Raw genomic sequence first — 27,530 nt, forward strand, 5'->3', positions numbered from 1 at the left:
CCTGACAATAAAGAATAGAGAGACTGTTCAAGAAAATTATAAGAAGTAAACACCACAATTACACATTTGAACTGCAGAATGTCCAGCTTCACATTTGAGAATGTTCAGTTATCCTGTGTTCACTTACTGATCTTTGAGTCTTAGTTCTAAGCACAGAAAAAGTCACTTGGTAAGTACCTGACTCCTTGAAACATTTTATATTGCCTCCTGTGGTAAGCATGCACAGAGAACAGTTTCAATCTGAGATGGCTAGTGTTAGACAACACAACACTATTAATGCTAGAGGAACATAGCTGCTGTAAAATAAGGGAGGGAAAAAACCCAAAACACCACACCCCCACCCGCACAAAAAAAAATCCCAAAATACCAGAAAACAAATGGATTCATTTAAAATGAGGCTCAACATTCAAATATTGTTTGGAGGCTGATAAGCTATTCTTCATTTGTGAAGTTTTTCTCAAGTAAAAGGCTTTCTGAAGTGCAGCAGAAAGTTCTCTGTTCACATATTTACTATGCAAAGTCAGACCACAACTTGTACTGCACATCTGTCACCTGTACCTGCTTAGGTATAAACACAACAGCCCAGCATAGCCTGATCCCAGGTTTTAAATCGATTTCCTGGCTTCTAAAGCCACCACTTCTGCAGATACCAGATCACTAAGCTTGTATATAATAATCACTCAATTTTAGCCAAAAAAAGCCCAATTCTAGGTTTGTACACTACAGTGTTCTATAACAAGATGACATCTGGAACAAACCACAGAAGATGACCAAAATACTGGAAAATGGCATGTTATACATGTTTATTATCAAATTTACATTCCACTATGAAACAACAGTAAGTGCAAAAAGCAGATGAAAAAAATACCATGAAAATCTCAGACTGTTAAACATTGTGTATAATCCCCTCATGTAACAGCCAAATGAAGCCCAAACCCAATTATTCTCCTTCCTTCTCTGCTGCTGTTTGACTGCAGCAGACATTTAACTTTGACCAGAGGCATTTTGAGCATGCAGGTATCACTGAGTTTATCAAAAACAAACAGTGAAACTAGAAAGCTTTAAGTTTGTGCTTTGTTTAAGACAGTTGGAATACAGGTAAATACAACAAGAATTTCCTTGTCTCTTGTGACTTTACAAGCATAGGTAAGTCCTTTCTAGCATCTGTTTTTGGCTCAAACCTGCAAGATAACAGAACCTTGCTGAAATGCAATTCTCCATTCCTTCTAGGTTTACCTCCCACTCAAACAAAAGGTCTGGTGCAGGATCTTAGCTATTTTAGTCATGCAAGTTTTTCACCTCTCTTACAAGAGACAACAGAAGCCAAATTAGGTCCTAGAATTATGGCGACTTCTAAAAATTTTCAGAAACACATGTTATTAGAAAAAAGTTTATCTTCTAGGTTTTGGCACAAAATGGTAAACTTAGAAGTATGAATTTTCTCTGTTGCTGCAAGTTAGGGATGTATTACAAAATGTAATTCATGACCATCCAAAGGTATAAATGCATGACAGAATTTCAACAAATGCACCACAGCATTGACCAACCGGATAAACACACAAACACAATGGAATACAGGCTCTTCCATTTTCTTTTTGCCTTATGTAAAAGTATCTGATGATAAATCTCATTCTACAGAAAACAAGCCAACCAACCTCTCGACATCCACAGCATTGTTTGAACTGAACCACTTTGTATTGTTGGGCTATGGAATATGGAAGCGTCCCAAAGAGAAACATGCATTTAATTTATATGCTTTTAGATTAGAGAAATTCTGCTTTAGCTGATTAGCTACTCTGCTAACACACAGAATGATCCAATGGCTGGAGTTAGCTAATGAAGCCAGTTAGAAACACAGCGTTAATACCTTCTGTAACTTACATGTATTCCCACACTAAACACACAAAATGGACATACTTTGACAGGCTACACACTTCTCTGTTGATACCAAACTGTCTAATCTTTCATCAACTCATCATTTCCCTGCAAGTTCCAGATACCTAGCAGAACCTGTCTCAGATCACTGGAGACCAAAATAGCACCCCCTCCTTTCGCTCTCACCTTATGTAGCTAGGCAAGACATGGCTAAGTACGGACAAACATAAATACTTACAGGAAAAAATTAAATATTTTTCATTTAAAAAACAAAATGAACCCGTATACAGTCTTTTAAATAAAATTCACCTTTTATAAGTGTAAGATTTTGCTTAAAGAGCAAAAGGCAACTCCAGGAGTTCCTGAATATTTCTGTGCGCTGCTGACAGACAAGTTTCTGCTCAGAATCCCTGTGCAAGTTTGAAGTGGTTACTCCTTTTCCTTTTACAAAAAAAAAACCCAAAAAATTTTATCAAAGAGTCATCACAAGATCTATGGAACTGTAAAAGCAGAAAGGCCACGTTACAAATTTCCTATAAACAAAGTTAAGAAGCTTTCTTTTCCTGCCCTACTCCACTCAACCCTGCAGCAACAAGGGTGCTGATTACGGTGGATGTGCCTTACAGCAAACGCCAATCAGTGTAATTGCACTGATTCTTCACACCACACACCCCAACAGCTACCAGCGATGTCCCACATCTGCATACAGGCAAGGTAAACTTAACTGTTTTATCTAACTGTATGGAAACTAAAATAATTTTATAATGTTGACAGGTACAGTGAAAATTTACATGAAGATTAAGAACCTGTTTCCCTTCAGGTCACTAGCAAAGACCCATTCCTCCAAGTAGTTTTGGGCAAACTTCTTCTTCTTTAAGTTACACAATAAATCTACTAGAGATTGTTCAGTTATGACTAGAACCTTTGACAGGAAGGAAACAAAAAAAGCAGCATGGGCAGTAGTATTTTGATGATTACCACTCAGAAACCAGATTTCTAAAATGGAGTTCTCTTTTGAGTTGGAAAGTCTGCCTCAGTTATGTTCAGAACCACACTCCATCAATCAAAACACTGGATTAAAATGTTCATTAAAATGCCTCAAAGAACACCAGATTTTTTCTTCCTGTTTCTAAATACAGACTGGCAAAATCTGCTCTTAATGAAATCTTTGAAATAAATCCTGCCTAAAATCAGAAATAAGTGAATGAAAGGCATAAAGTTTACTGCAGAACTCCCAAATGTACAGAATGTCTACTTGTCAAGAGAAGAGGCAGGCTACTGAACTTCCAACACTTTTCTTGAAGTAAATGCTCTTCACATATGTCAAATAAAAAGAAACTCTGAATCAAGCACCAAGGGTTTATTTCCTTTTGCAACACTGAAATGTGCCTGAGATATCTGTGTGTGTGTGTGTGTGCAAAAATATCCTCATTTAAACAGATGCACACTACACTTTGAAAAGATTTCTTAGCTTGAAGTTTTCCCCAATACATACTTTCCTGCTTCTTAATTCTTATTCATTGCACATTCCTGTGTGCTTCGTTCCGAAGCTGTGGGAAAAAATTAACTTCTGTTAATACCTCACTAGCACAATTGCACTATTTCAAAAATATAAATCCTGACCACCAGTTTCTGTGTTTGTAAACTGAAGTATTGTTTTCTAACACAGAGCTACATATTCTCTCCCCTGCTTCTCAAAGTGGGCAGGAGTTCAAAAGAGCACAGTTCCTGAAATGGAAAATACAAGAATAAAAAAACTTTTTGAATTTGTTTGCTACAGAGAGGAATTTGGATCAGTAATACTGGTCAGATTGACTGTTATTTTAATAACATATTTAAATGATATAGCCTGACTGCTAACAACTAGTAAAATACTATGGTCATATGCTGGAAAAAAGTAGGACACCTGCAAGACAGTCCTACACATACAGTTTAAAGGGTTAAAGCACTGAGAATGTCTACAATAGTCTTACTTTTGCTTAAGACAGATGCTGAAGGGGGTCTCAAAATTAAGCTTTGGTTTCCTCTTTCTTTTCTCCCACAAAAGCCTTCTTCCTCAAACCCAAGCAATGTTCTTTTGCTCCTTGATCCCAACACTTGTCCCTCCCACATCTCTAACATGCACGTGCCTTCTCCAACTCTTCTGTAACACATCTAGTGATGCCTCCACTGGATGTTCATCCCTCATATTTTTTACTATGCTTGAAGTCAAACATTTTTCAAGCCAGTTAGTCTTCTTTTAGGATACCCATTTTCGATGACTGTGTGCAAGCTGGAGTTCCCAGTGCTCCAATCATGGCTGGAAGACTCTGGTTTCTTCTCAGTCCTACCATTAAGTTGCTACCTGCATTTAAAAGCCCAGCTGAGTCCTGCCTCTGCAAGCCAACCTCTGGCCCTTGATTTTTCGTATGGTCCTGTGTTTCAGGGGGCTTGATCACCCTGGCAATGCCCAGCCTCTTCAGTCTGTCCACCAGGTTCATCTTCAGCTGGCCTATGTCCGGAGCGTTACGGGAGGGCTTGAGGCCATACATTTCCTGCAAGAATGTTTCTGCTGGTCGAGAAGCCAGGAAATTTTCAGAGTGATGCACTCGAGGCTCAAACAGTGGAGGGGAAGGACAAGGTGAACGCGATGGAGAATTTGGTGGAGTAGAAGGAATGGGAAGAGTTCGAGGGGGTTGTAGCAAAGGCAGTTTTTCCAATATGGGGCTGTCGTAAACCTTGGCAGAGATGCCTCGTTCTTGCAAAAGTTTGGCCAGGCTGCTTGTGCTGCTGAAAGTAGTAGTTGAGTCTCTTCTGTTGGTGAGAAATTCTCCAATACTAAGTCTGTAAGAAATGGCTGGAGTACTCACTACTGAGTTTCCAGTACTGCTAGAATTTCCCAGTGAAAATGGAGCACCCATGGAGCTGAAATAAAATAAAAACAAAACAGAGAATATGCACACATTAGAGATCTTTATATCTGCTCTGCTCTGTATTTGCCTTAGTATACAGAACACCACTGCTAGTAGCTGTGACAGTTCCAGCTTTAGTAGACTCAGAATTATTGTTCTGCAAAGTATCAATGAATCTACCTTCTGTGATCACTTATACTGTATTAGATAGAATATCAGCATCATTGTCCAATTAGTTTAAAAAATGTATGACAGAATTGGAAAATAAATTATCATAGAATCGTTTTTTTTAACACCAGGTATATGATACAAGGCACTTGCTACTTAAGAGTTAAAATTTACTTGCTTTAAGTCACCCTAACCTGTTTTAACTCTCACTCTAGAGAATACCAAGTTTCCCTTTGTAATCACAACTATGTGTATTAGTAATATCTTACGTGTTGCCTAGCTGCCTTGGTATTTTTTAAAACTGGTCCATATATCAGAAGCCAGAAAGAAACTGTTTAATCCTATACAGCAACATTTAGGATGTTAGCAGTCCTCATACCTGGGAGTAACTTGAGTGACATCAGATGGGTGAAGAATCCTACAGGTAGTAAAGGTAAATGTGGAATTTGTTGAAGACAGACACTTCCCTGGATTTGAGGCTGCAATGTGAAGAATTTACATCCATTGAGGGTACAAATAAAGGCACATAAGAACTAATAAAAGTTTAAGACAGTGTTATTATCACTGCTAATTTTTTTAGTTTTTTTTTAAAGTAAAGAACAAAGACAGCATTGTCACACAGTCAAACACATTCCATAGAGAAAAGGACACTGCAAAATAAAACTAGGAAGAAACGGTAACAATGCCTCTTACTGGTGAGTGGTACTGCTGCTGAAGTAATTGGTGGCAGGAAAATCCCTGACACTGGCTTTGCCAGTGTACATTTCTTTTCCTCTGGGAAGGACTGTTGTGCTTGAAATGTTATGCCTCCTTCACTTTCTTCCTCATCATCCTCCTCCAGGTCAGATATGTGGTGCACAGTGTCATCAGACAGAGGGGTAAAGCCTTTAGTAACAACACCTGGTCTTGGGTCAAGAATGGTGCCTAGGTTGGGTCGAGCAAGCTGCTGCCAATGGAAAAGGGTCTGAGATCCTGGGGTGGTAAAAGAGAAGAGAGAGCTGTTACCTACTATTGTATCATCATCAAAATAACTGCAGCCAGCTGGTGCCAACACTGTGATCCACACGATGCACCCGGATGGCAGTGCGAGGAAACAGCGAAACCTTAGCCCCATGTAAGAAAGCCAAGTAGAAAGTGATGCTGATGAGCTGGTTGGCATGGAGCCTACCAAATACTACTGCTTCTGGTTACTGCACATCATACCTAGCTATACACACACCAACAATGATTTAGCTGGTGAATCTAAAATCCTTTTCTGCTGATGAGAAGAAGATCATCCTCTTACCTTCAATGGGTTTGACAATTTGCAATTTTTCTGGTAGGAGGACACGGAGATTACTACAGCTGGCAGAGAGATCAGTGAATTCTGAGTTTGTACCCGAGGAAAAAGAGCTTTCTGTCGGTGTACTGAAGCCACTGGCCTCCTCTTTCTGCTCAGCCAACAAATTCAATTTTCGGTCCCACTCCTCCTCAAAGAACTGCTTCTCACTCAGGTAGTTCTGACGACGGAGGGAGAGCCTGTGCAGAGCTGTGACCAAGTCGTTGTCTCCAGGGCTTCCCGGCTGGCCAGGAATGTGAGTGTCTCTGTGAGAAACATCAAATAATAATATATATTAAGACTACTAAACTAACTATGTCTCCATTACACAGCAGAGGTCCAATCTGGATTTAGTTTTGAATCAGTTAGTTTCAGAAGAAGGTAACAGGCTGTGTTTCCTACTTCAAATTCTTCTCAGAGCTGTTCCCCGTGGCCATCCGTGTGTGGCTCTCCAACTGGTGCACACCAGACTGGAAGGGTTTTGCTGTCATAACAGCACTTGACCGATTAGATCCAGGGATTGGCAATGGAGCAGGAAAGGAAGAGCGGCCACGAATGACATTAGCAGTCTTGACAGTGTCAAATACTCGTTTCTGTTGATCCCTACAGAAAAGACAAGCAAACAAATGTGGTTTTCAGAAGCAAAAAAGATACCATGAAAAAAAAAGCTCTGAAAAACAGATTTTCAAAAGTCTGTAGAGACCTCACTAAAAAGATGTCCAGAAAAACAGGATTGCCTAAGGCACTCATGTTTTCAGGAGAACTACTCTACTAAGTATCAGAATCACCACTTACTTTAACCTGAAAGACCTGAACCTCTACTGATAACTATTTTAGAATATTCAAAAGCATGTATTTTATTTATTAATTCTTGCTCAGAAGTATAAGATCCAGGAACACGTCTTCAGGGTTTTGAAAACTGTTATCAATCTTTCAGGTATAATGTCATTTGTCTGGGAATTTTTCTACAAGCATTAAAAGGGATAAAGCTAGTCCTGTGCATCAGAGAATCTGGATCAAAAAAATCTCATTAATTAAAGAATGAAATTACATCCTTTTAGCAAATTTCCAACTTCTTCACAGAATCCAGTACGAATAGTAGGTTTCAAAATTAAAAACATTACCAAATACCACTAACATTTTTTATTAAGTTATGTAGAAAACTTACTATAGAGGGAATATACACATTTATAGACTCCTAGAAATCAGTTTCACCTTACTGCGTACAAGTCTATAGAAAAATATCAAAATAGCTCATAAGGATCTGAAAACATACTTTTGCTTGGAGAGAACAGATTCATCAGCCTGACTCAACTCCTTCCGCATTGTCCCTTCAATTTCTGCTGCAAGGGAATCCTAGAGAAACAGGAAAACCACAAGAGCTGACAAATTAGATTCAAGTCTTCCTTCTAACAATTTTAGCAGAAAACATCTGTAAAAATTACTTCTAAAAATCTCCATGTTTTCCCAGAAGAAACATGGACAACGCTTTGGATAAATCCTTCGGACTCTGAAGGAAGAGCATGGGGGGCAGTTTTCCACCATAACCACACTTATGTGTAACCAGTCTGGGTTCAGTTTTCATTAGCAACATCTGCTTTTTCTTCATGTACTCTTTATGTTGGTTTCTTTAGTTAAGTTACAATTGTAAAAGCACTCTTAAAAGGCCAAGCATGAGTGATTCCGTACAGAGAACAACCAATCAAAACCTGATGAATTCCCAGCACAGCCTAGATATTTTGAATACAGCATTCAGAACACACCTGACACTAATATGAAGGGGAAAATCAAAGCCTTTAACCCTTTTCCACTAGTTTAGTCATCTCTGGCACTCAGTTAGGTCGTGTATTACTAATGATGCTTCAAATTTAATCTCACAAGGACATAAAATTACTCTGAATTCTTGAAAAGATGCTTTGTTTCTTTAAGAAACACTGGCAAGTTATAAAATTCACATCAACACTGAACAATACACTAGCACAACCGAGCACAAGCTGCAGAATGTGCTAAATCCCTCATTAGCAGAAATGGCATACAAAAAAGGAAAAATAATTGTAATATCACAGTGTGTCAAGGGAATGGTTAGTTTCCAAATACATAAAATTCTCATAAGTGTACACACTGAAAAACTGAAAAACTATTAGATCAGCTCCTTTGCCTGCTACAAAACATCTTGTGCTGCAGGTCCTGTAATGGCCAGTGTACTCCTAGAGCTGTGTGCTACTACGGGCTGTCTGTGCCAGCCGGTGTGTGCCGTGCTAGCAGTGTTTGTTACCACAGGAAATGCTCCACAGGACTGGCGGTGGCAGAGACAGGCAGCAGAGCTGGCTCTGCTGCGCAGCAACTTCACTTCTTCTTGGGACTCGTGCAACATCCCCAGACACTCTGCATTCCGATCCTGCAACTCATGGAGCTGAAAGAGAAAAGAGGCCATTGCGTGATCTCCTCAAAGAGAAGAAGAATGAACCTGAATGAACTCCTACAGGAACCTACACTGACTGATTCAACACTAATATTCTTCCAACTGCATGGCACAAGCCAACATCTGGAATGGACAAGAGTCAGAGCAACCATACGATTTTATTGATAAAGCATGAAGTCCATATTAAGATCCAAAAGAGGAAAAAGTACGATGAAATCCAAAGAAAAATACATTGAAAAACTCTGCAAATACAGTAACTACTGATGCAAAAGAAGCAAAAGAAGAGAACTGCCTTAAAACCTAACGAGCTACAGTATTGTTGATATAATCAGTAATTCACACTAAAACATTTTTTCTTGTAACCACTAAGAATACTAAGACCTCCCTACTTGAAACACCTTCCTTGCCCTTCATACCCCTGTGAACTAGAAAATTTTTTGTGTAGATTAAAGTAATTATTCTTTTCCTCCAATCATGACTCCAACCACAATGAAAGATTAGAAGTCCTACATAATTAAAAAGTAGCAGTTCCTATTCTCTCTGTGTTTTCTTTCTCTTGTATTCTATTTCAAACATTTATCTAAATGTATATATGTAGAAACCTTAAGTACCTCTGCTGTCAGTTGTCTCTGAGCATCTTTGGAGGCTTGTAAGTGAAGTTTCAGCTCCTCCTTCTCAATCACATTCTGAAAGCACAAAAAGGTGCTCATCATTTTCTCAGCTGATGTCCCTGAGAGGTTGATCCTCTGCCATACTTTCCTGAAACCAATACTCTCTTGCAATGTAAGCTCCAGGCTTGCAGGTAAATTTTTACCTGCTGTAAGCACTGGTGAGCACACGCTGCACAGATACATACACAGACACACACATGGACACTCTTTATCAGCATTTCCTTACTTCTTTGAGTTTATGTTGAAGATCTACAATCTGAGACAAGAGGGATGAGATCTCTTCCTGGTAGCGAACCACCTCCTCACTCTTCTCTGACAACTCCTCTGTTATCCTGGAAATGTGAGCATTTGTTTGCCCTACAAACATAAAAAGAAACTTAGTAGAGACCTTCTCCCAGCAAATGAAATAAACTCCCAAACTAAACCCAAAATCCAGAAAGGATGAGTGAAAGTCAAGAATAATCTGCAAAAACAACAAGTACTCTTAGGAAATCAATTCATAATGCATAAGAGTAGGTGCCTTAGAGCATCCATAAAGAAAAGATTAAGGAGGAGGCACAGAAGGAGTTAACTTCAAATGCAGGTGTAACATATTAAGAGCTAAGTATGCAGAACCTGAAACACACATCACAGGTATGTGAAATGACTGCAATAAAATCCAAGGTAAGATGTTATAAACAATTTCAAATGACCCAACCCCTCATGACCAAGGGCAGACTTGGAATATGCTGAAGAAGTTGGGTTCTGAATTAATCTTGTTTTTAACTACCATTCTTTGTAAGCAAAGGCATTTTGTCAGACCTTGTCAAGCATAGCACACACTCCTGATTCTGGTCACCATCTCCTCCCCAAAGACCCACTGAATACAACTTCCTGTTTGTTTTTTCTTTGAGCAATCACTTCATCAAGTGAGATGACAGAACAACTCAAAAAGCTGACATATTTTTATGCAGTTAGTCTCACTTGTATACTTCCCCCAAAGCATTGCAAAGTCATAAGAAAGTCTGATCAATCTTGCATAAAGGTGACACTACAAATTTAGTCCTTGTTGTACCTCACAGATTTACTGCAGGACAAGGTCATGCTTTATAGGCCCATGGGCATTTAAACTCAGTCAGACACCATTTTTGTGAAAATGTGAATCTTACAGCTGTAGACAACACACCCTTTGGGATAAGATTCTTCCTGCAAGTCTAATTTACCTAGCATGCCTACATGTGCTCTAGAATTGAATAAAAAAGTGAACTCAGACATTCTCACTGAAGGAAAATAGGAGACCTTCTATTTGCAAAAGATATATATTTTCCCAGAGGGATCAGAGTAAATTAACCAACTAAGTATCAATTCATAGTATTTTGGGGTCATCTGGAACAAGAAAAATCAAGCGGCAACCCAGTCTTCTTTATGGTGGTTGAATAGAAAAAAATAATCTTAAAATATAAGCTTAAGGTTATTATGCACAAAGGAAGTAGTACACATCAAATGACTACAGATAAAAAAAATGTACCACCAGTTTACACAACCACCACAAAAAAACCCCCAACAACTTAACATGCACTTCTATAAGAGCAGCTGCAATTCTTTGCAAATAAGCAATCACCAAAGCAAATACAAACAACTGTTCTACACAAATAAAAACACTTGCTAATTTAAATGCTTTGGTTCATAATACATATTTTAAAAATAACGGAGTTTGTAGATTTAAGAGTCTATGCACTGATACATTTCAGTGTCAAGTGTGCTGAATACTCTATACAAGATGAATATTTTGTCAATTTGCTAGTGTCTGTAGGCTTCAGTTTAGGAAGTTCATGAACATTAGACTTCGCATTCATTTGCTCTCTATAAACACAACATACATACCTACATTTAAATGACAGAGTGAAACTTGATGAAATACAGAAACAATTTTACATTTGGGTAAAGAGCAAGTCTTGAATGACTGGCATAGATTACTGAAGCTCATTTTTTGATTCATGGTTAACTAAGAAGGTATAGGCACTAGGTATTTCAAATACCATTTTGTCACTGCAAGATGCAACCTGGATACTCACGGAGTTCTTTGACACAGTCATTGACCAGCTGCTGTTCCTTCTCTTCATATGTGATGGTTTCTGTCTTCAGATGGCAAGCCTTCAAGAAATTTTTTGCTTTATCAATAACAATTTCAGTTTATCTATAACGTTATAAATTTTTATTTCTAAAATTCTTGCAATGGAAGAATCTCCCCTCTAACATCTGCTCACACTTCCAAATTGTTTCTTCCACCACAACCTGTTTCCCTGAATTTTATAGGTCTTTTGAGTGACAGACACACAGACATATGAACAAAACCTGATCTCTTGGCTCTAATAAAAAATCGTTGCAAAAAGATGTAATTTGGTAGGGAAAGTAAACCAAGACAGTAATCAGAAATAAGCAATTAAATTCACTTCAAAACTTCACAGAGTAAAAAAATCTCGAAAACTGCATGATGTTAGCCAAATCTTTTATGGCACTGAAAAGCTCGTGGTAGAACAGCTTTTCTCTGTGTTCCCCAGCTAGGCTGTTTGGAATGTAAGTTTTCTGGGCCAGAGACCAAATATCACAACATATCTAAACAATATCAAGCACACTAGATTGCCACTTCCGTTTTGACTGTGAGGATGATAATATTAAACTCAGCACAGACAAGTCTTCTATATTCAGGACTTTGCCAGTAAGTGACTCACACCACAAAACTTAGTAAATGGTTTTAAAGATTATGTGAGCGAACAGCAGCACAGCCACACCAGTGCAGGCAAACACACTTCTTTACATAAAGCTGTCATATGAAAATAAGTTAAAAAAGCAAATATAGGCTCACTATGGTTGAGGCTATTTCAAATCAACAAAGGTTGTATTGTATCACAGAATGATTGCATGCTCTTTTCACTCAATTTTTTCACACTAAAGTAGACTAAATTAATCTGTGCCTAGTCTTGTGCAGGGTCAGGAGCACAATAAATGCAATTTGATTTTCTCTTTCTTATCCTACAGCACTACTAAACTATCCATCTTGTCTCAGGGAGTTTTAGGAAGAATGTGCATCTCGTGCTGAGTATTTTGGAGATAAAACAAGGGGAAAAGTATATTTTGTTGACATTAAAGGGATGTACTGCTGAATCAAGCTTACACTGGGAAAAGCTCAAATAAAAAGAAAACCCAAACCACCATACACAAAAAACCCCCAAATCCCACCCTTCTTACAAACAACACCTCCTTTCCTTAAAAGCAACAAAAGGACCCACTTTTAACCAATGTACCATTTTACAAGTTGCACTCTTCACTACCAAAGAAAAGACACTGCATCTGTAGATTCCAATTCTTGGAACCTTTGTTGTAGGCTCCAAGACTTTAATAGCCATTACTCTGTCTGGCCATTTAGTCTTTATCCTTTTAATGGCACAGCACCTGTATTCATGTTTTATACACAAGAGGAATCAGTTAAAATACAGAAATTAATCACACAGTCAAAACTAAGTGTGTCTTTAAAATAATTTAATTAGAAGCTTATTAACCCTTAAAATTAAATGTCATCTGATGAAAACATAATGGCAACAGAATGGAATTCCCAAAATACTCCTGCTAATTGTGGTCAGATTTATATCAAAACAAGTCACACGAGCCTGAGGACCTGATGGGTCCAAATACTTTTGCTGGGTGCTTATATATGTTCCCATATTCTTTCACGTATCACAAATGCACTGAGAACAGACTACTGGAGAACTCTGGAGATACTGAGGAACCAGGGAAATAGAGGGATGTGGGCGTGGAGGGTATGATTTGTATACAAAACAGTCACCCTTCACTTCAAGGGAAACTCTGATGCTGGATTTTAACCACCTTGACTGGTTTCACGCATGGCATACACTGTAAGTCGGATGTACCTTCGACCGAAGAGCAAGGTTCTCCTCTTCCAGCTCTCGGAGTTTATCCTGCAAGACATCCAGCTGCAACGGATCGTGTGGTACCGTGAAAGACTCATTGAAACGGAGCGGTGTGGAACAGCTGGAATCCGTTTCGCTCTCCTCAGAAGCAATTGAAACAATACGCAGCAGGTCGTCCTTCTTTGACAGCTCATGCTGCAGCTGGTTAACCTATGACAAACGGAGATCACCACCTCGTGAAATACACTTTAGACATACAGTATTACTGGGTATTATTTATGCAGCCCTCTGGAACATCACTGCTCCAGTCTAAAATGAGATTAAAGACTAGCTCACATCTCTATTTATTTTACAGGAATTTCACAAAATCATCATTTTACCACTGCAAGGGAGACTGAAAATTCGAGATAAAGCAGAAATGAACAACAGAACCTAGTTTTTAAATAGTTCAAAATTATTTTCCAGCTGCTTTGATACATGTCTTCATTTTAACATTCTAACTATCATTTTGATTATGACCATTATTCTGAACTGTCAAATTTCTGAAAAGAAGGACTGAGAAACAACTATTTACATGTGTAGACCGGTACCCTCCAGTCTCCACATTAAATGAACCATAGGACAACCAAAAACAAAACCAAAAAGACAGATCTCATTTAGCTAAATTCCATTTTGCATATCTAAATTTTTATATGAATACATAAGTTTATGCTGTCCTACAGCTGATTATGAGCACATTTTTGTTACCAGCATACTGTTTTATACAAACAGCTAAATCCATTTCACTACATTAGACTACATCTGTTGACCAAGGATTATTTGTAAACTATTTAATTCTTTTTTTTTTAAGAAATAAAAACAAAAAAGTATTAGATCGAGAATTTGTGCTTAAAGGAAAAGATGGATGAAGATCTTGATCAGAATTCACTTTTCATTACATTTTATTTATTAATTTGTTTACTCTCAGTGTAAACACCCCATTAAGCCAGTTCATTTTCTGGCTGTTTCCTCACTTGTGAAGTTGTTATGTAGCAGGTCATGTCAGATACAACCTCTTATTCTGACTTCTATTATAGATTCTTAGTTTAACGGTGGGAAGTCAGACTGATGGTCTGATATACCCTAATGATATCTAACATTCTCATAATTTCTCAGTAATTACAATATGCAGTCTTCATAGTCAGTTCCTGGACTGAGAAAGGTGATTAAGCAATGATGATTAGAAAAATGACATCCAAGCATACTTTTGTAGTCTGAGAGCACCAATCACCTGCTTTCACAATTAAATAATCCATTTCTATTAATCCTCTTGCCACCATCATAAATAGAAAAGAGAGAGAGTAAAAAAAGGGGAAAAATCCTAAATAAAGGAAAAAAACCAAGGAAAAGCAATCACTTACTCTGTCTAGAGTTTGTCCTAACTGTTCTTCCAGGGCTTCATTCTGTTCCATCAACAGATGGTTTCGCTTAAGGAGGGCTTGTCCAATTCGAGCTGCCAGTTCCAGGTCTCGATCTTTCTGCTCACAAAATGAGAACAAATGTCTCCTTTTGATCATGAGGTTTAAATTCAGAGTAGCTTTAGATTTTCCTAGCTATTGCTCAATGCATCACCACTCTGAGATCCCCCTTCATTCTCAAATGGATCAACGCTGTTAGAACAATGATTAATGCTTCACCATTTGGGTCCAGAACACATCCATATCTGTGGTTTTTGATACAGCATATTCTCTTCCACAGACATTTGCAGCAACAGGAAGAGGGGACAGCACCAAACCTGGGGACAGTTTTGGGTTTTGTGCTGAGTACTGGAAAGGTTATGTGGGCTCTGCTGAATCATGCAAAGAAGCCACAATTACTTTTGCCTTTCAAGTGACACTTTCTCCAGAACAGACTGCTCACCTTGAATAGTGGTGAGAGGGCAAAAGCAGAAGAGCAACAGGAAACCAGAAGAAAGCCGCTTCTTTCTTATACTCATTGGCTCCATGGGTACCCACAGTTTTGTTAAATTTTGTTTCTGAGATGGCGCAAGCAAATGGGCAGCTTGTCATCACCCATGTGTTTGAAAAGCTGCTCTTGTAGATAACTGAACCAAAATTTCCAGTAGCTGAACAAAACCCTTCATCAAATACCTGCCCTCAAATACACCAGCACAGCACTACAGAGACAAGCTCACCTCAGCTAACAGACGTTTGACCATGTCAGCGTCACTGTAGGTCTTCTGTTCTGCATTACCTGTGCCAAGAACTGAAGAGAAACATGCTTACTGAAGTAGCTGAAACACAAGAAGACTGTGGGAAGGGGGAGAGCTAAACTCAGAGGAAGTTTTTTATATACAAATACAGTACTAGATTCATGAAACTAGTGGAGGCTATGAAAATGCATCTTAACTTCTGCTTCAGAAATATAAAACAATACTCATTTGGGAAACTGATAAATGAGGTGTTGAACATCTACAGCTTTCAGCAATATTAACTAAGACTTGAGGTGTTCATACATCCTTCAAATTTAGAAAAAGGAGAAAAATCTCAAGATCAACTTTTTGCATACAGCTAAGCAATTAAATCATCCAGCCTGCTGGGGAAAGGGGAACAATATATCGGAGCATATCTAAATATAGTTGAACACATAGTTTAGCCCTGAAACAAAATTCCCACTAGTGTGTGTGAGAGCTATACACAGGAAGTATGCAGACCCCAGGGATTAGTTATGAAAATGCATTTATTAAGGGCTTCACCATCTTGAAAACAATTAAAAAGAGATGAGATGATGTACATCTGCATTTCAGATGTAGTAGTAAATCCTATCTTACTAGTTGAGTGACTTCAACATTTGAAGAATTTGTAAAACTATTAGAAAACTGAGAGCAAGCAGGATTTGAAAAACAGGATTGAGTGAAGAACAAACAAAGCATGAAGAATTTTCAACAACTTTGAACAAAACACAGTGCCAAAATGCAAAGCACTGGTCTGCTCTAGTTCATGTCCTGAGAAAGAGAAGATGGTAGTAACAAAGACACCTTATTTACCTTGTGCAAACTTGTGAGATCCATCCAAGGAGGAGGAAGGAAGTTCAATAAGAGCTAGAGTGACAGCAAATGAAAGATATGGGGGGGAAAGAGAACAAAGAGGAGAAAGAATTAAAATGTAAGGAAATAGGTGGGTTTTTTTGGCATGCATTTTCCACAACTAAAAATAAAAGCTGGGGAGAACATACTTTTTACACTATTAAAACTTTCTTAGGCCTTTTAGGGAACTATTTAAATACGATTTCCTTCAGGAGCAGAATTATAAATCTCCCTTGCAAGTGATGGATGTTTGTACTTGTCCAAGTACAACAGAAATTTGCTATTTTTGCTTTACAGCATGAGGATCATGAAAGTGAAGAAGGCAGCAGCATCTCCTTCAACTGAAGGTCTAAGTTAACATGTTTTGAAACTAATTCCATCATCACTGAACTGCAAAATAAGATTACTACAGATTTGGTCTAAGTATTTCCTTTACTCTTTTACCTTGTTTAAATCTCACTCATTTCACTCTGAATACACAGTGGTATTCTCAGTTCTTTTGTTTGTCCTTGCTGAGGACTGAACACTTAATTATGAGACAGTGAAGTGCCAAGCTAAAGTGTACACTGACTTTATTTACTTGTCTTATATAAGCAGACTTTGTACTTTACATACATAATGTCCACAATTAACCTTTTAAAGCATAACACTATGGCTATGCTAAGAACAAAACCAAGTTGCATTTTAGTATAGAAAGAAACTTTCTTGCCATCATGAAAGCCAGCAGGACAGGAAGAACAATACAGAAGGAAAAGGTTTACTGAACTGTTTCTCTAAGAGCTTAACAGAAAAGTAAATCAATGTAGCAAACCAAACACTTTTTTATCCAGTAGATTATTAGGCAAAAAACCCCAACACGCTGTCCCAAGTATTTAGGAGGTTTTTTTTTTTTACAGCATTGCCATGTACTAACTGTACTTCTAAGCAGGAAAAAAATAGAAACTCTCCACAAAATTTTAAATACATATCTATCAGTAGTATAACATGCATTTGGGAGGTCAGTTTTACTGTAGTGGTTGCTGAGAGGGGACTCCAAACTTATCTGGTTTACTAGTAATCTGAAAATTCACTGCACATACATAAGTAATTTACAGCCATTACAGGCAGAATATTACAGCCAGCTCTCCTGTGGCAACTGTTCCTACCTGGTGATTTCAAGTTACAAGCTCCTATCCAGTCCCCTTAATAAAGATTTACAGTAATTCCATACAAGGTTATTCAGGTGACTAGGTTCCTAAAATCAAAAGCAAATATCTTTACTCTGATAAATAAAATCACAGAACTAACAGCTTTGACACTTAGCTCTACATAACTTTTGTTATTTTCTCACAGTACAGGATCAAAATCATACACAGTTTGTTCTAGTTCTCCAGTGTGAACAGACACACACATGCAATCACTCACCTTGCCAGGCGAAAGTTGCAAGCAACTCTTCATTTTGGTTAAAATTCTTGCTATGTTTTGCCATGTCCCTTTATTCATACACACAAAACAATTCTAAAGACAGAGCTTTTGTAATTTAGGGCTTCTTATGCTACCACAGTTGAAGCAGAAAATATTCTTCCACCTCACTGAAAACACTGCCAGTGGGCACTCAACTGGTCATGGGATCAACCTAATATAGCAGCAGCAGCCATAAAAAGAGGAGGAGCTCAAGTGCAATAAACTCTTTTGCTATTTTATTTTTATTCCTCAACTAAGAATTCACTTGAACCATAATTTTAGCATTCTCTCTAGGAAAAAGTTGTAAAAATGTTTCCAAACATATATAGGGGTAGAAACATATGCACATAAAACCCCATGTTATGCTTCAAGAGTATGACTTTCACATTTATTCCCAAAGCCAGGCAACAGAAAGAAAGATACAAATTTCACCTAACAAGTTATCCAACAATTATTATAACTAGATCTTGATTTATATTTGTATTTGTCTGGCATCACTCTCTCTGGGTGAAGTAGGAAGACACCGCTTTCTGCAGTACCTTGACCGCCAAACAGTACATGACCGGCTTCATGAAAACATTGCTGATAAAACCCCTCCCTCTCACTGCAGTTTGAAAATGCGAGCTCATGCTGACTGAAGGTCCTTCTCTCAGAGCCCTGTGTTCCATCACACAGGTGCTGACCAGGGAGCTCCAGCAGAGCTGCATTTGATGTCACATTCCATCTGATAGACTCTGATCCCACCTCTTTATAATTCAAACTTAGAGGCAAGTACACACCCCACTGATTACACAACTGCTTTCAGTGAACTACGAAATCATTCACTCGACTATAAAATCATTTATGCTTGCAATATTATTATCAGAAACAGACTGAGCAATAAACATTAAGCGGCTTTCCAATTACTTTCCACAGTTAAAAGAGTTCCAAGCCTGCAAGTTTAACTCATAACAAGGTTGCTTTAAACTGTTGAGTACCGCACTCTTAGGAGGTAATATTTTAGTCTTACTCCTTTGCTGTGCACCCTGGATGGAAGTTTGAAGTACAAACAACAACAACAACGACAACAAGAACCACCACCATTTCAGAAAAACCTTTCAGAGGGGTGACATGTACAAGGAAGAGATAATCATTACAGATTTTATATAAATATCAAGTTCACTCTTCTAAGTGGTTTGTTCCAATAGTTCCAATATATGGAGGAAACAGGACTTCCCCATTTCTCTGAAGTGATTACAATGCATTCTCCTCACATAAAAACACTTGAAACTACAGGCAAGTAAATGTTTGGTTCTTTTGGCAGCCTTCTATACATTTGATTTTCAATGTATTAAAGGTTTCTTCATGTGATTGAAGCTGTCCATTTTCTTCTTTATGATTTGAGAGGTTTAGGAACAAGTTACAATTTTCAGAACGGGAAGGCAGTGATCAACACTGATCTAGTACCCAACTACCTGGCATGTGTCCTTTTCTATCTCCAGAAGAAACCATTAACAGCATTTCACACACAACATCAACACACAACATCAGAGCAAACATCATCAAAAGAAACACCTTCCCGAAAACAGAGCTGCTGCATACTCCATACCTCTTGTATTACATCTGTTCTAGCACAATTCTGGGCTCCTGCCTCTTTTTCACTATCACACATTCCAACTCTTATATTGGTGTGGAACCTAATGATCAGGCAGCCATGGGATTTGCTAACTCAGCCCTTAGAATCGCAGCCCTGAACTATAAGCACTTCCCCTGAACTCAGCCTTCTCTTCCACCTGTCCAAAGTTTCCCGGATGTGAACACTTCCTAAGATTAGTATTACCTTTACATCCACATTTTTATCTTCAATATTTAGAAACTAATATCTTGGGCCCAGCTATACTCACTCATGTAACGGAAGGACTCCTCATCACGAGCCGGAGAAGCGATTTCCGGAAGGCGGCCATGGCAAGGACTGGACTGAATCCAGTCTTTATTTTCATACAGATACAGAGAGTCTACTCGTAACTTGTAATCTGGCAACTGTTCCTCCAGCATGCTCACCAACTCTACCTCAGGAAGGTCCTCATTGGAGCAGACATCTGAAAGTGAGTAAATGGCAGCAATAGTACATTATTAAATATATAGGATATTTAATACTATTGCTACAGTATTATACATTTCATATCCCATAAAATATTTATAAGTCTTCAGAATATTTGAAAATAATGATTCACTATCACAAAAAATTCCAAAATACTTATTGAATCAATACTTGATTTACATTGTAATATTTGCAAGTTACTCATCCCGAATTGACCCCACAATTTCCTGGAAGGCTGGTCTAGCTATGTGTTCCTCCAGCTTCCTGAATATGATGTATGTAAGGAGCTTCAGTTTCTATCTTTTCCTCTCCATTGAACTAAAACACAGACCTACATTTTATCAGCTATTGATTTTCTAAACTTTCATTGACTTTATCCTGGTTGTTACATTTCCCTTTTCTAAAGAAAACTCCTATTTTTCATTTTCTTCTGTTCTATGCATTTATTTGATAATGAACATAGACATAAACAACCTTAAACAATCTTAGAGTAACTACAAAAATCAACTAAATATTGCTTTGAAATTGGGGAACAAATACAAAATTCCATTATCACCCTTATCATCCATTATCATCACACTCTAAGAAATACGATACTCAAAATGCTGGAAACGAAGTTTAACTCTTTCTGTGTTGTGTTGTGTGTGTGCCCCTTAATCTCTTCACAATTATTGCAACAATAAAGAACCATTAGTTCTAAGTTGCTAACATACTGCTTATCGAAGGTACGTGATGATTACCTTTGCAACATTTCCACTAATGAAGACTCTCTTCAGTATCTTTCAATGGAAAAAATGCCAATGTTGATTATTGACACTGAGAATTTTACAAATGGTATTTCACAGTGCACGCTGACTTTATAAGCAAGTTAAATGGACTCACCACTTTTGTTCCTTTGCAATATCACATAAGCAGCACAAAGAATGTGAAGCATAAAGTTGTCTTCACGTTGGTGCTTTATAACACATTAACACATTCAGGATTTGTTACAGTATTTCTTCAACTTACCAGGGATGCTGTCCAAGCCCCTGTGAGCAAAACTCATGAGTCCTTCCTTCACAGTTCACTTCCTTGGAAAGAGCATTCTGTAGTCACATTGTGCACCATTCCTTTATTGCTTTGATAAAAAGATTGCTTTGGTTTAGAGAGAGAGAGAGAGCCATCAAGCCACAGAGACACTCACAAATCTGGCATCAACTCACTTCTGTAGCTGGTTCATACTCCAGATTTACTGCCATCTTAGGACATGGTTATTTCACCTGGGCTGTACTGATCAGTAGAAGTTGCTACAGGATATTCCATGTGAGCTTCACCAGCTCCTCGGCTCAGCCATCATCTAAACATAAAACAAAGAGAATGCCAAAGTTTAATAGATTTCATTCTTTCAAAAGAGTAAACTAATGTGACTTCCTCTCTTTCAGTCTGAATTTCCCCTCTGTACTATAATTAACATTTTTTTATAAAAGGTAAACAAACATTTTAATCCTCAGTTTACACAGTACATGTAAAATGTAGCATTAAAATATGTCTTCTCCCTTCAGACATAACATCTCACCTTAAGCACTGACTTTGCCAATTACCTATTTGTCTACACCATTCCTTCTCTCTCATATAGTATTTAGTGTGCTCAGGTCATTCACTGAAATGAGGCATTTCCCTTTTATGCTAAAGGACAGCAGCTCCAACTAAACAGAGCTTTTCTTCAGGCTACTACATTTATATAAACAATGGATTCTAAAGCTAGGATTTCCAAACCACCATTCTGAGTACTTTGATTGCTAAAAAAAAAAAAGTTTCATAGAACTGTTTGATTTAAGCTCTTCCCCTTTAGGAGTTTGTTAATTAAAATTTGGACCTATCAGAAATTTACCTTGTGGATCACGACACAATTACTGTTTTCTCTACAGCACGGAGACATATAAACCAGAAAATGCAATTATGAGTAATTCAGTTAACCTATCAGAACAGTTTACTAAAATGAAAATTCTGCTGTTGCCTTGCCGAGAGTATTTAATCACCTTCAATATAAAATACAAGAGTAGTTCCAGATGGCAGAAAAATACAAAATTAAAAAGAAAAAAGTCTCGTTTTTCCCTCCTCCTACATTCAGTAAACATAAAATTCTCTTGAAAGTTTACATGAATTTAAAATTTGCTCTTAACATTTTCCCAAGATCTCTGATCATCAAGCACAACAATCAGAGGTTTGTCTGGCTGTCTGTAGCAACCTCTCATTTGACAAGATCAAAATGGACAGCACAGGAGCTTTTAAAAGCAAGCCTGGAGCCTGCTAGTTCATCTGCTTGTAGACTTTGGCAGGAGATCAAAAAAGAACTTTCTTCCATTAAGGTCAACTCCTACTTGTGAGCAATGTCTTCTTGTTTTGTCATTTATTTCTTTATATATGTACTCTGTTTACAAGCTGTAATTATTATCCATATTAGACATTAGACATTAATTAGACATTAATAATACTTAAAAACAGAAGGACTGAGATTTCAGAAACATTTTCTATCTGAATGTATTGCTGCTCCCAGCATTTGTTTATGATTTTTTTTCTAGAGGCTGTTTTTTAATTGGATTGCTGAAAAGCATGAACTACACACACATCCTTCTCTAAAACAACTCAATACAGTATAAAAAAAGACATGTAAGAAGACTGCTGTAGATACACAGATGCAAGATGAATTTATTTTGTGATATAAAGAGTCACTGTAATGCTAGATAAAGTTCAGCACCATTGGACAGTTTCTCCACAACTTTGAATCTTTTTCCTTTGAGATTTTAAAATGTAAAATTGTAAAAATGATTGCTGCTACTTCTCAAGATTGGATTTAATCTCTCTTCAAAGTGCAAAGCAAAAGCACTACTTGTTGCAGGTCAATCTCAGTTCAGCCAAAGGAGGGGAAAAAAAAAAAAGAAAAAAGTCATTTGGCTTAAAGTTTTCTAGAGCATTAGGCCAACATCAAGCTATTGAATTGAAAGGGCAAACTCACTTGTAAAATCTGTGAGAAGTTTACTAGATAAGAAACCACCATAAAAGTTAATGCTTGCATTTTCAATGCTTCTCACAGCTCTAGTTTTCTGTACCATGGGGCAACTTCTGTAGAAATTCAACCAGCTAATGCACTGTGCAGTGCCACCCTGACAGTGACTCCATGACTCTTTTATGCTGCAGCTATAAAATTATTCCCTGACCGCAGATTCCTTCTGCAAGTTACAACTATAATTAAATACATTGTAACAAACCCCCATAAAATTTACAACATGGCTTTAAAATATATGACGATGCTACAAAAAGATGGACTAGAAATTAAAATTGTTAAATCGTTCAGAGAGGCATGTCCAAAAGAGAAAACAGAAAACTTTATCAGGTCTTATTTGTAAATCTTTATAAATAAAGATTATTTCCACTGTCAATTTACTATACTCGTTCTACACTGACCTACCTTATTAGTTTTGTCCCCCCACCTCCTCATATGCCGATTTCCCACTAATGTTTGAGTCTTAGTAATAATTAAATTGAACATGGAAAAACCAAGGGGAATTCAAACGTTGGAAAACAGCCCATGTGCAGGAGTGGTGCTCTCGGGAGGCTTTCTTCAAGGAAGGCTCAAGAGAGATGAAAATATCAGACAACATTTTACGTACATATCTACATACATACATACATACATACATACATAACCATCTCAATCTGTGGATTTCTGTACTCTCTAAATTAAATTTTACTCCACAATGTGTGCTTCACATTTCAACTCCCACTTAACTTCAAGCAGTAAGCTCAAATCAGGAGCATGTACAGCATGCTTCTTGTAGAAGGGAGAACCAGCCCTATGCCTTTTGTATCTGCCCCACAGAATTCAAGTTGCTCTGAGGCTTGCTAGCTCATCTGTGCATGGAAAATGGAAAAGAAACATAAAAACAAAAGGCAATCCCATTCATACCAAAAAGTTTTTTAAAAAGCATGGAGGGCTATCACTTATGACCCAAGCAACAGTCTTGCTGTTCACCAATGTTATAACAAGACCTGACAAAATCCCAGTAAAAATTGTACAAAAATTAAAGCACAAACAACAAAAAAATAAGGGCTGGAAAAACATGTTAAAAACATTACAAGAAATACATCAATGGTCTACTCAGCAGTAAGACATCATTATGCATAGGTCAAAAAAAAGAAAAAGTAAAATAATAGGCACATATGCTATTAAACCAATGAGATTTCAACACCTGGTTTGATCTTAGTAACAAAGAGATAAAAATGAATTCTCCTGACCACATGACAGGAATTTTTGTTAATTTTTCCTTCAGTGAGTCAGAAGACCTCAGCCAAGATTAACTTGCAAAAGTAATACTAAGTAAAGCCTTAGAGAAAGAAAAAACAGCTATAAAGTAGTAAAAATTGTTCTTGTCTTTTGTAACTACTTGAATTGCTTTGAGCAATTCAAGATGGATGCAGAAAAACAGCTATGCCATCTCAATTCAGAATGTAATTCTGAAGACATTCTACCACTACAGAACTCATTCAAATTTGAATTATAAGAAAGGCTAGACAGTCACTTTACAACCGAAAACCATAGAAAAACGTGTTAATTTCTGTGTGCATAGAAAGTTAAAAACATACCCAAAATATTGGCATCTATATTGACAACATCCAAACTTAAAGATAAATATGCTATTATTCCTGTTTTCTATTTGTTGAGAGCAGCTGGCTCCTCACAAGCACTTGCAAAGACTAAACTAGATCTGCTCTGTACAATTCCAGGATGCAAGACATTAGGCCACAAGTAACACAAACAAAATTTTGACAACAAAGAAGACTCTAACTTGATTAAGAGAGAAGACAACATCCATTTTCCAAAAGGGAGCCAACTGAATGAGTGTATTATTCTGAGATGCCAGCTTTTACTGCTATGTAAGTATGCAATTAAAAAAAAAGTGTATCAAGTCATTAACACAGTACTTTTTCCATTACTAAAATTGGAATGCTGTCAAGCCAGCTAATAACAATCAACATATTCTGCATTTCAAGGTTAATGGAACAGTTCTATTATTACAGCAAACATGACCACACCAAATTGCTGCCAAAACATTCCTGGGACTAGTGCTCAGAAGCAGAGGCCAAATCCTTAACACCATCCAGCATGAGATGAAGGACAAAGGACTATCTACTAAAAAACAAATCTAAGTGAACACAAACTTTGCCTATCACAATTAACACTTGCTGTTGCCTGACACCTGTTATTTGCAGTCAATACTGTCCCTACAGAAACCTACTTAGTGCTTATGTTTCTCTCATGTAAGGAAAAAAATTATTTAAAAGCGTATGCCAACACAATCCTAGTAACAAGTGTCATAATCATAAACAAACCTGCAACAGACCTTCAACCATAAATAGTAAGGTATAAGAAAGGAACAGCAAGAAAACAAAGCAAAACCAACACCTCCTCCACAGCTCCTGGACTGTTTGTAATTCGGGGTGGGGTACGGCTTCAGAGGGGAAGCTGGAGAACACCTCTGAGAGAGTGATGAATAGCAAGGGGATCATGAAGCTGGCCACAGTGTTCCCTCATCCTATTTTATCCAGAGTTACACCAGGCCAGGCTCACTTATTCTCCTTGTCAGTCATTTTTATTAGTCCATATTCTCCAAAGAAGCAAAACTACCTGTTAACTACATGTATATATGCTTTATGTGTACATGCACACTGTTGAATACCACAGTTAAGATTTACTTTTTTTCAAGTCCTACATGTTTGGAGTTTGTCTATACCACTCTTAGCACACAATGTAAAAATAGCAAATGCTTAATTGAAGTCTAACTTAATCTGAAACTATGAATGCTACCTACCTTAAAGACCCATATAAAGTTTTATTAATTTCTAATTCTTTTCTGTAAATGCACAATCAAAACATTACTATCTGTATACATTTTTTTTCTTGCAGGTTTTCTGTTTACAGAAGAAATTATGTACACACATAGTGATGTTAAGATCATAGAGGAATCAAGAACTATCATGAATTGTGTATTTGTTGGTTAGAGCATAAAATGTGATAAATGCTCTTGAGGAAAGTGTTCTTAAAGGTTGTAATCAGCTTCTTTTAAAACTGAAGCTTGTTCTCTATAAAGCATACTTAATGGGAATTTGATGGGAACTTGAATAGCATTTAATTGAAATCACTAATGCTTTCAGTTGATGCACGGCTGAGTTCGCCCAAGGAAGTTGTATAAGTTCCTTAATATATACCCCAACCAGGGCTCAGCATTTTAAGTTATAATCCTTTATTTATTAGAATAAACCAGAGTGATCTATATGACTCAGTCACCAGAGTATTGCTATCAATCAAATCAGAAAAAAAGGATGTCTTCTCTTTTGTAGCCATCTCAGTGAAAATGCTATGTTCGTGTCTTCTTGGAAAACAAATCCTGAAAGACAGCACTTCTACTGTACAATACTGGAAGCCCACTTTTAGAGGCAAACCACAATCAGAAAAGTCTCTGATTTTCCAACACTCTTCAAATGACATTTTCAGATACTCAGAAATTTGATAAATTGATACAATTCTAATAGGTGACACTGTCATTACAGAGTTGAAAAAATTCACGTATTGGAAAATATTTTTTTTCAATTTAGCTTCACTGTTAGAAGTGTAATTAAAAAGAAGTCTGCCTATTTTTACTCAGAACTACATCTTTTAAAAGATAACAAGTATCTGAAAACAACCGTAAAAACAACTGCAGCCTTGCAATGTTGCGTGAAGTTATTTATTAGTATACTAAGTATTTGCATCAGACGCACGATCAGTCAACAATAACTGAAGTATAATCAAGATATAGGCACCTATGCAACAGCTGAAGAATGCATTAAAAAAACAAAAACATGAGCATGCCACTACTACACATGGCATTTCTCCACTAGGGTGGTCGACAGAATAAATGACATTTTCTGACCTATATTCTTACTCCAGTTTAACCAGCTGATCAGAACGTAACAATGTGATTAACTAAAGTCGATAAAAGCTAAAATTTCCTTGCCCTCGATACGTAAGCAGGGCAACAACGGAGATGCCGCCGAGCGCTGCCTCCCAGGCGCGGTGACACGGACCCCGGTGACGGCACCCCGGGCCGCTGAAGGTCACACCGGGCACCGCCGGCGGGCACCGCGACCCCCGCAGCCCGGCCGCCCACACCGCCCGGACGGAGCAAACGCAGCATCACCACCGCCAAAAGGCTCCTGTCAGCTGCCAACACAGAAAGGCACCGGAATTCCTTGTCCGCCCGGGACCGCGGGGCCGGCCCCGGACACCGCCTCACGCTCGGGCACCGCGCCCCGACCGCAAGCAGCCGCAGGGAAGCCGCCGCCTGCCCGCCGCACCTCACAGCCCAGGGGTGGCGCGGCTCGGCGGGGAGCGGCCCCGGGGCAGAGGAGGGAGGGTTGACCTGCAGGGGTCACCGCGCGGGGCACAGAGCGCGCCGCTCGCCCTCAGGCGGCACAGCCGCGCCGGGCCGGGCCGAGCGCTCACTCACCGCCCGCGCTGCGCTCCCTCCGGCGCCGCTCCTTCCCGCTGCAGCCCCGCGTGCCACCGAGCGGCGGCTGAGGAAGGGCCCCGATGGCTTCCGCTCGGCTCCCGCCCAGAACTACAGCCCCCGGCAGCCGCCGCCAGTGACGAGCCCACAGTGCGCCGGGCCGC

At 38.3% G+C, this 27,530-nt stretch overlaps 1 protein-coding gene across 3 annotated transcripts; it reads right to left on the bottom strand.

Moving 5' to 3' along the window:
• Positions 1 to 776: 776 nt before the first annotated feature.
• TRAK2 (trafficking kinesin protein 2) lies at positions 777 to 27,517 on the bottom strand. 3 transcript variants are annotated; one of them, XM_017834340.1, is made up of 18 exons: positions 27,367 to 27,517; positions 21,043 to 21,176; positions 20,849 to 20,957; positions 19,644 to 19,838; positions 16,279 to 16,332; positions 15,427 to 15,497; positions 14,654 to 14,770; positions 13,254 to 13,463; positions 11,400 to 11,478; positions 9,572 to 9,702; positions 9,286 to 9,360; positions 8,528 to 8,665; positions 7,529 to 7,608; positions 6,655 to 6,855; positions 6,220 to 6,518; positions 5,628 to 5,906; positions 5,314 to 5,413; positions 777 to 4,779 (listed from the first exon to the last, which is right to left on the bottom strand). In XM_017834340.1, the coding sequence occupies exons 3-18, from the start codon at positions 20,883 to 20,885 to the stop codon at positions 4,104 to 4,106; spliced, it is 2,742 nt and encodes a 913-aa protein (XP_017689829.1). In that variant the 5' UTR covers positions 20,886 to 20,957; positions 21,043 to 21,176; positions 27,367 to 27,517; the 3' UTR covers positions 777 to 4,103. The 3 variants fall into 3 exon arrangements, with proteins under 3 accessions (XP_017689829.1, XP_017689837.1, XP_017689846.1); XM_017834348.1 differs by having other exon boundaries at positions 20,849 to 20,974; XM_017834357.1 differs by lacking the exon at positions 16,279 to 16,332.
• Positions 27,518 to 27,530: the final 13 nt, after the last annotated feature.

The sequence above is a fragment of the Lepidothrix coronata genome, unplaced genomic scaffold (assembly GCF_001604755.1).
Source record: "Lepidothrix coronata isolate B3197 unplaced genomic scaffold, Lepidothrix_coronata-1.0 Scaffold7, whole genome shotgun sequence".
In the NCBI taxonomy this organism is placed as follows: domain Eukaryota; kingdom Metazoa; phylum Chordata; class Aves; order Passeriformes; family Pipridae; genus Lepidothrix; species Lepidothrix coronata.

What these genes read in the sequence shown, in the direction of transcription:
- TRAK2 (XM_017834340.1), bottom strand. Translation starts at nt 20,885, where the DNA reads ATGAGTTTTGCTCACAGGGGCTTGGACAGCATCCCTG. An exon ending in ACCTTGCTCTTCGGTCGAAG is followed by an intron (nt 11,479 to 13,253) that starts GTACATCCGACT and finishes AATTTCTTGAAG; the next exon opens with GCTTGCCATCTGAAGACAGA. An exon ending in TTCAACATAAACTCAAAGAA is followed by an intron (nt 9,361 to 9,571) that starts GTAAGGAAATGC and finishes TTGTGCTTTCAG; the next exon opens with AATGTGATTGAGAAGGAGGA.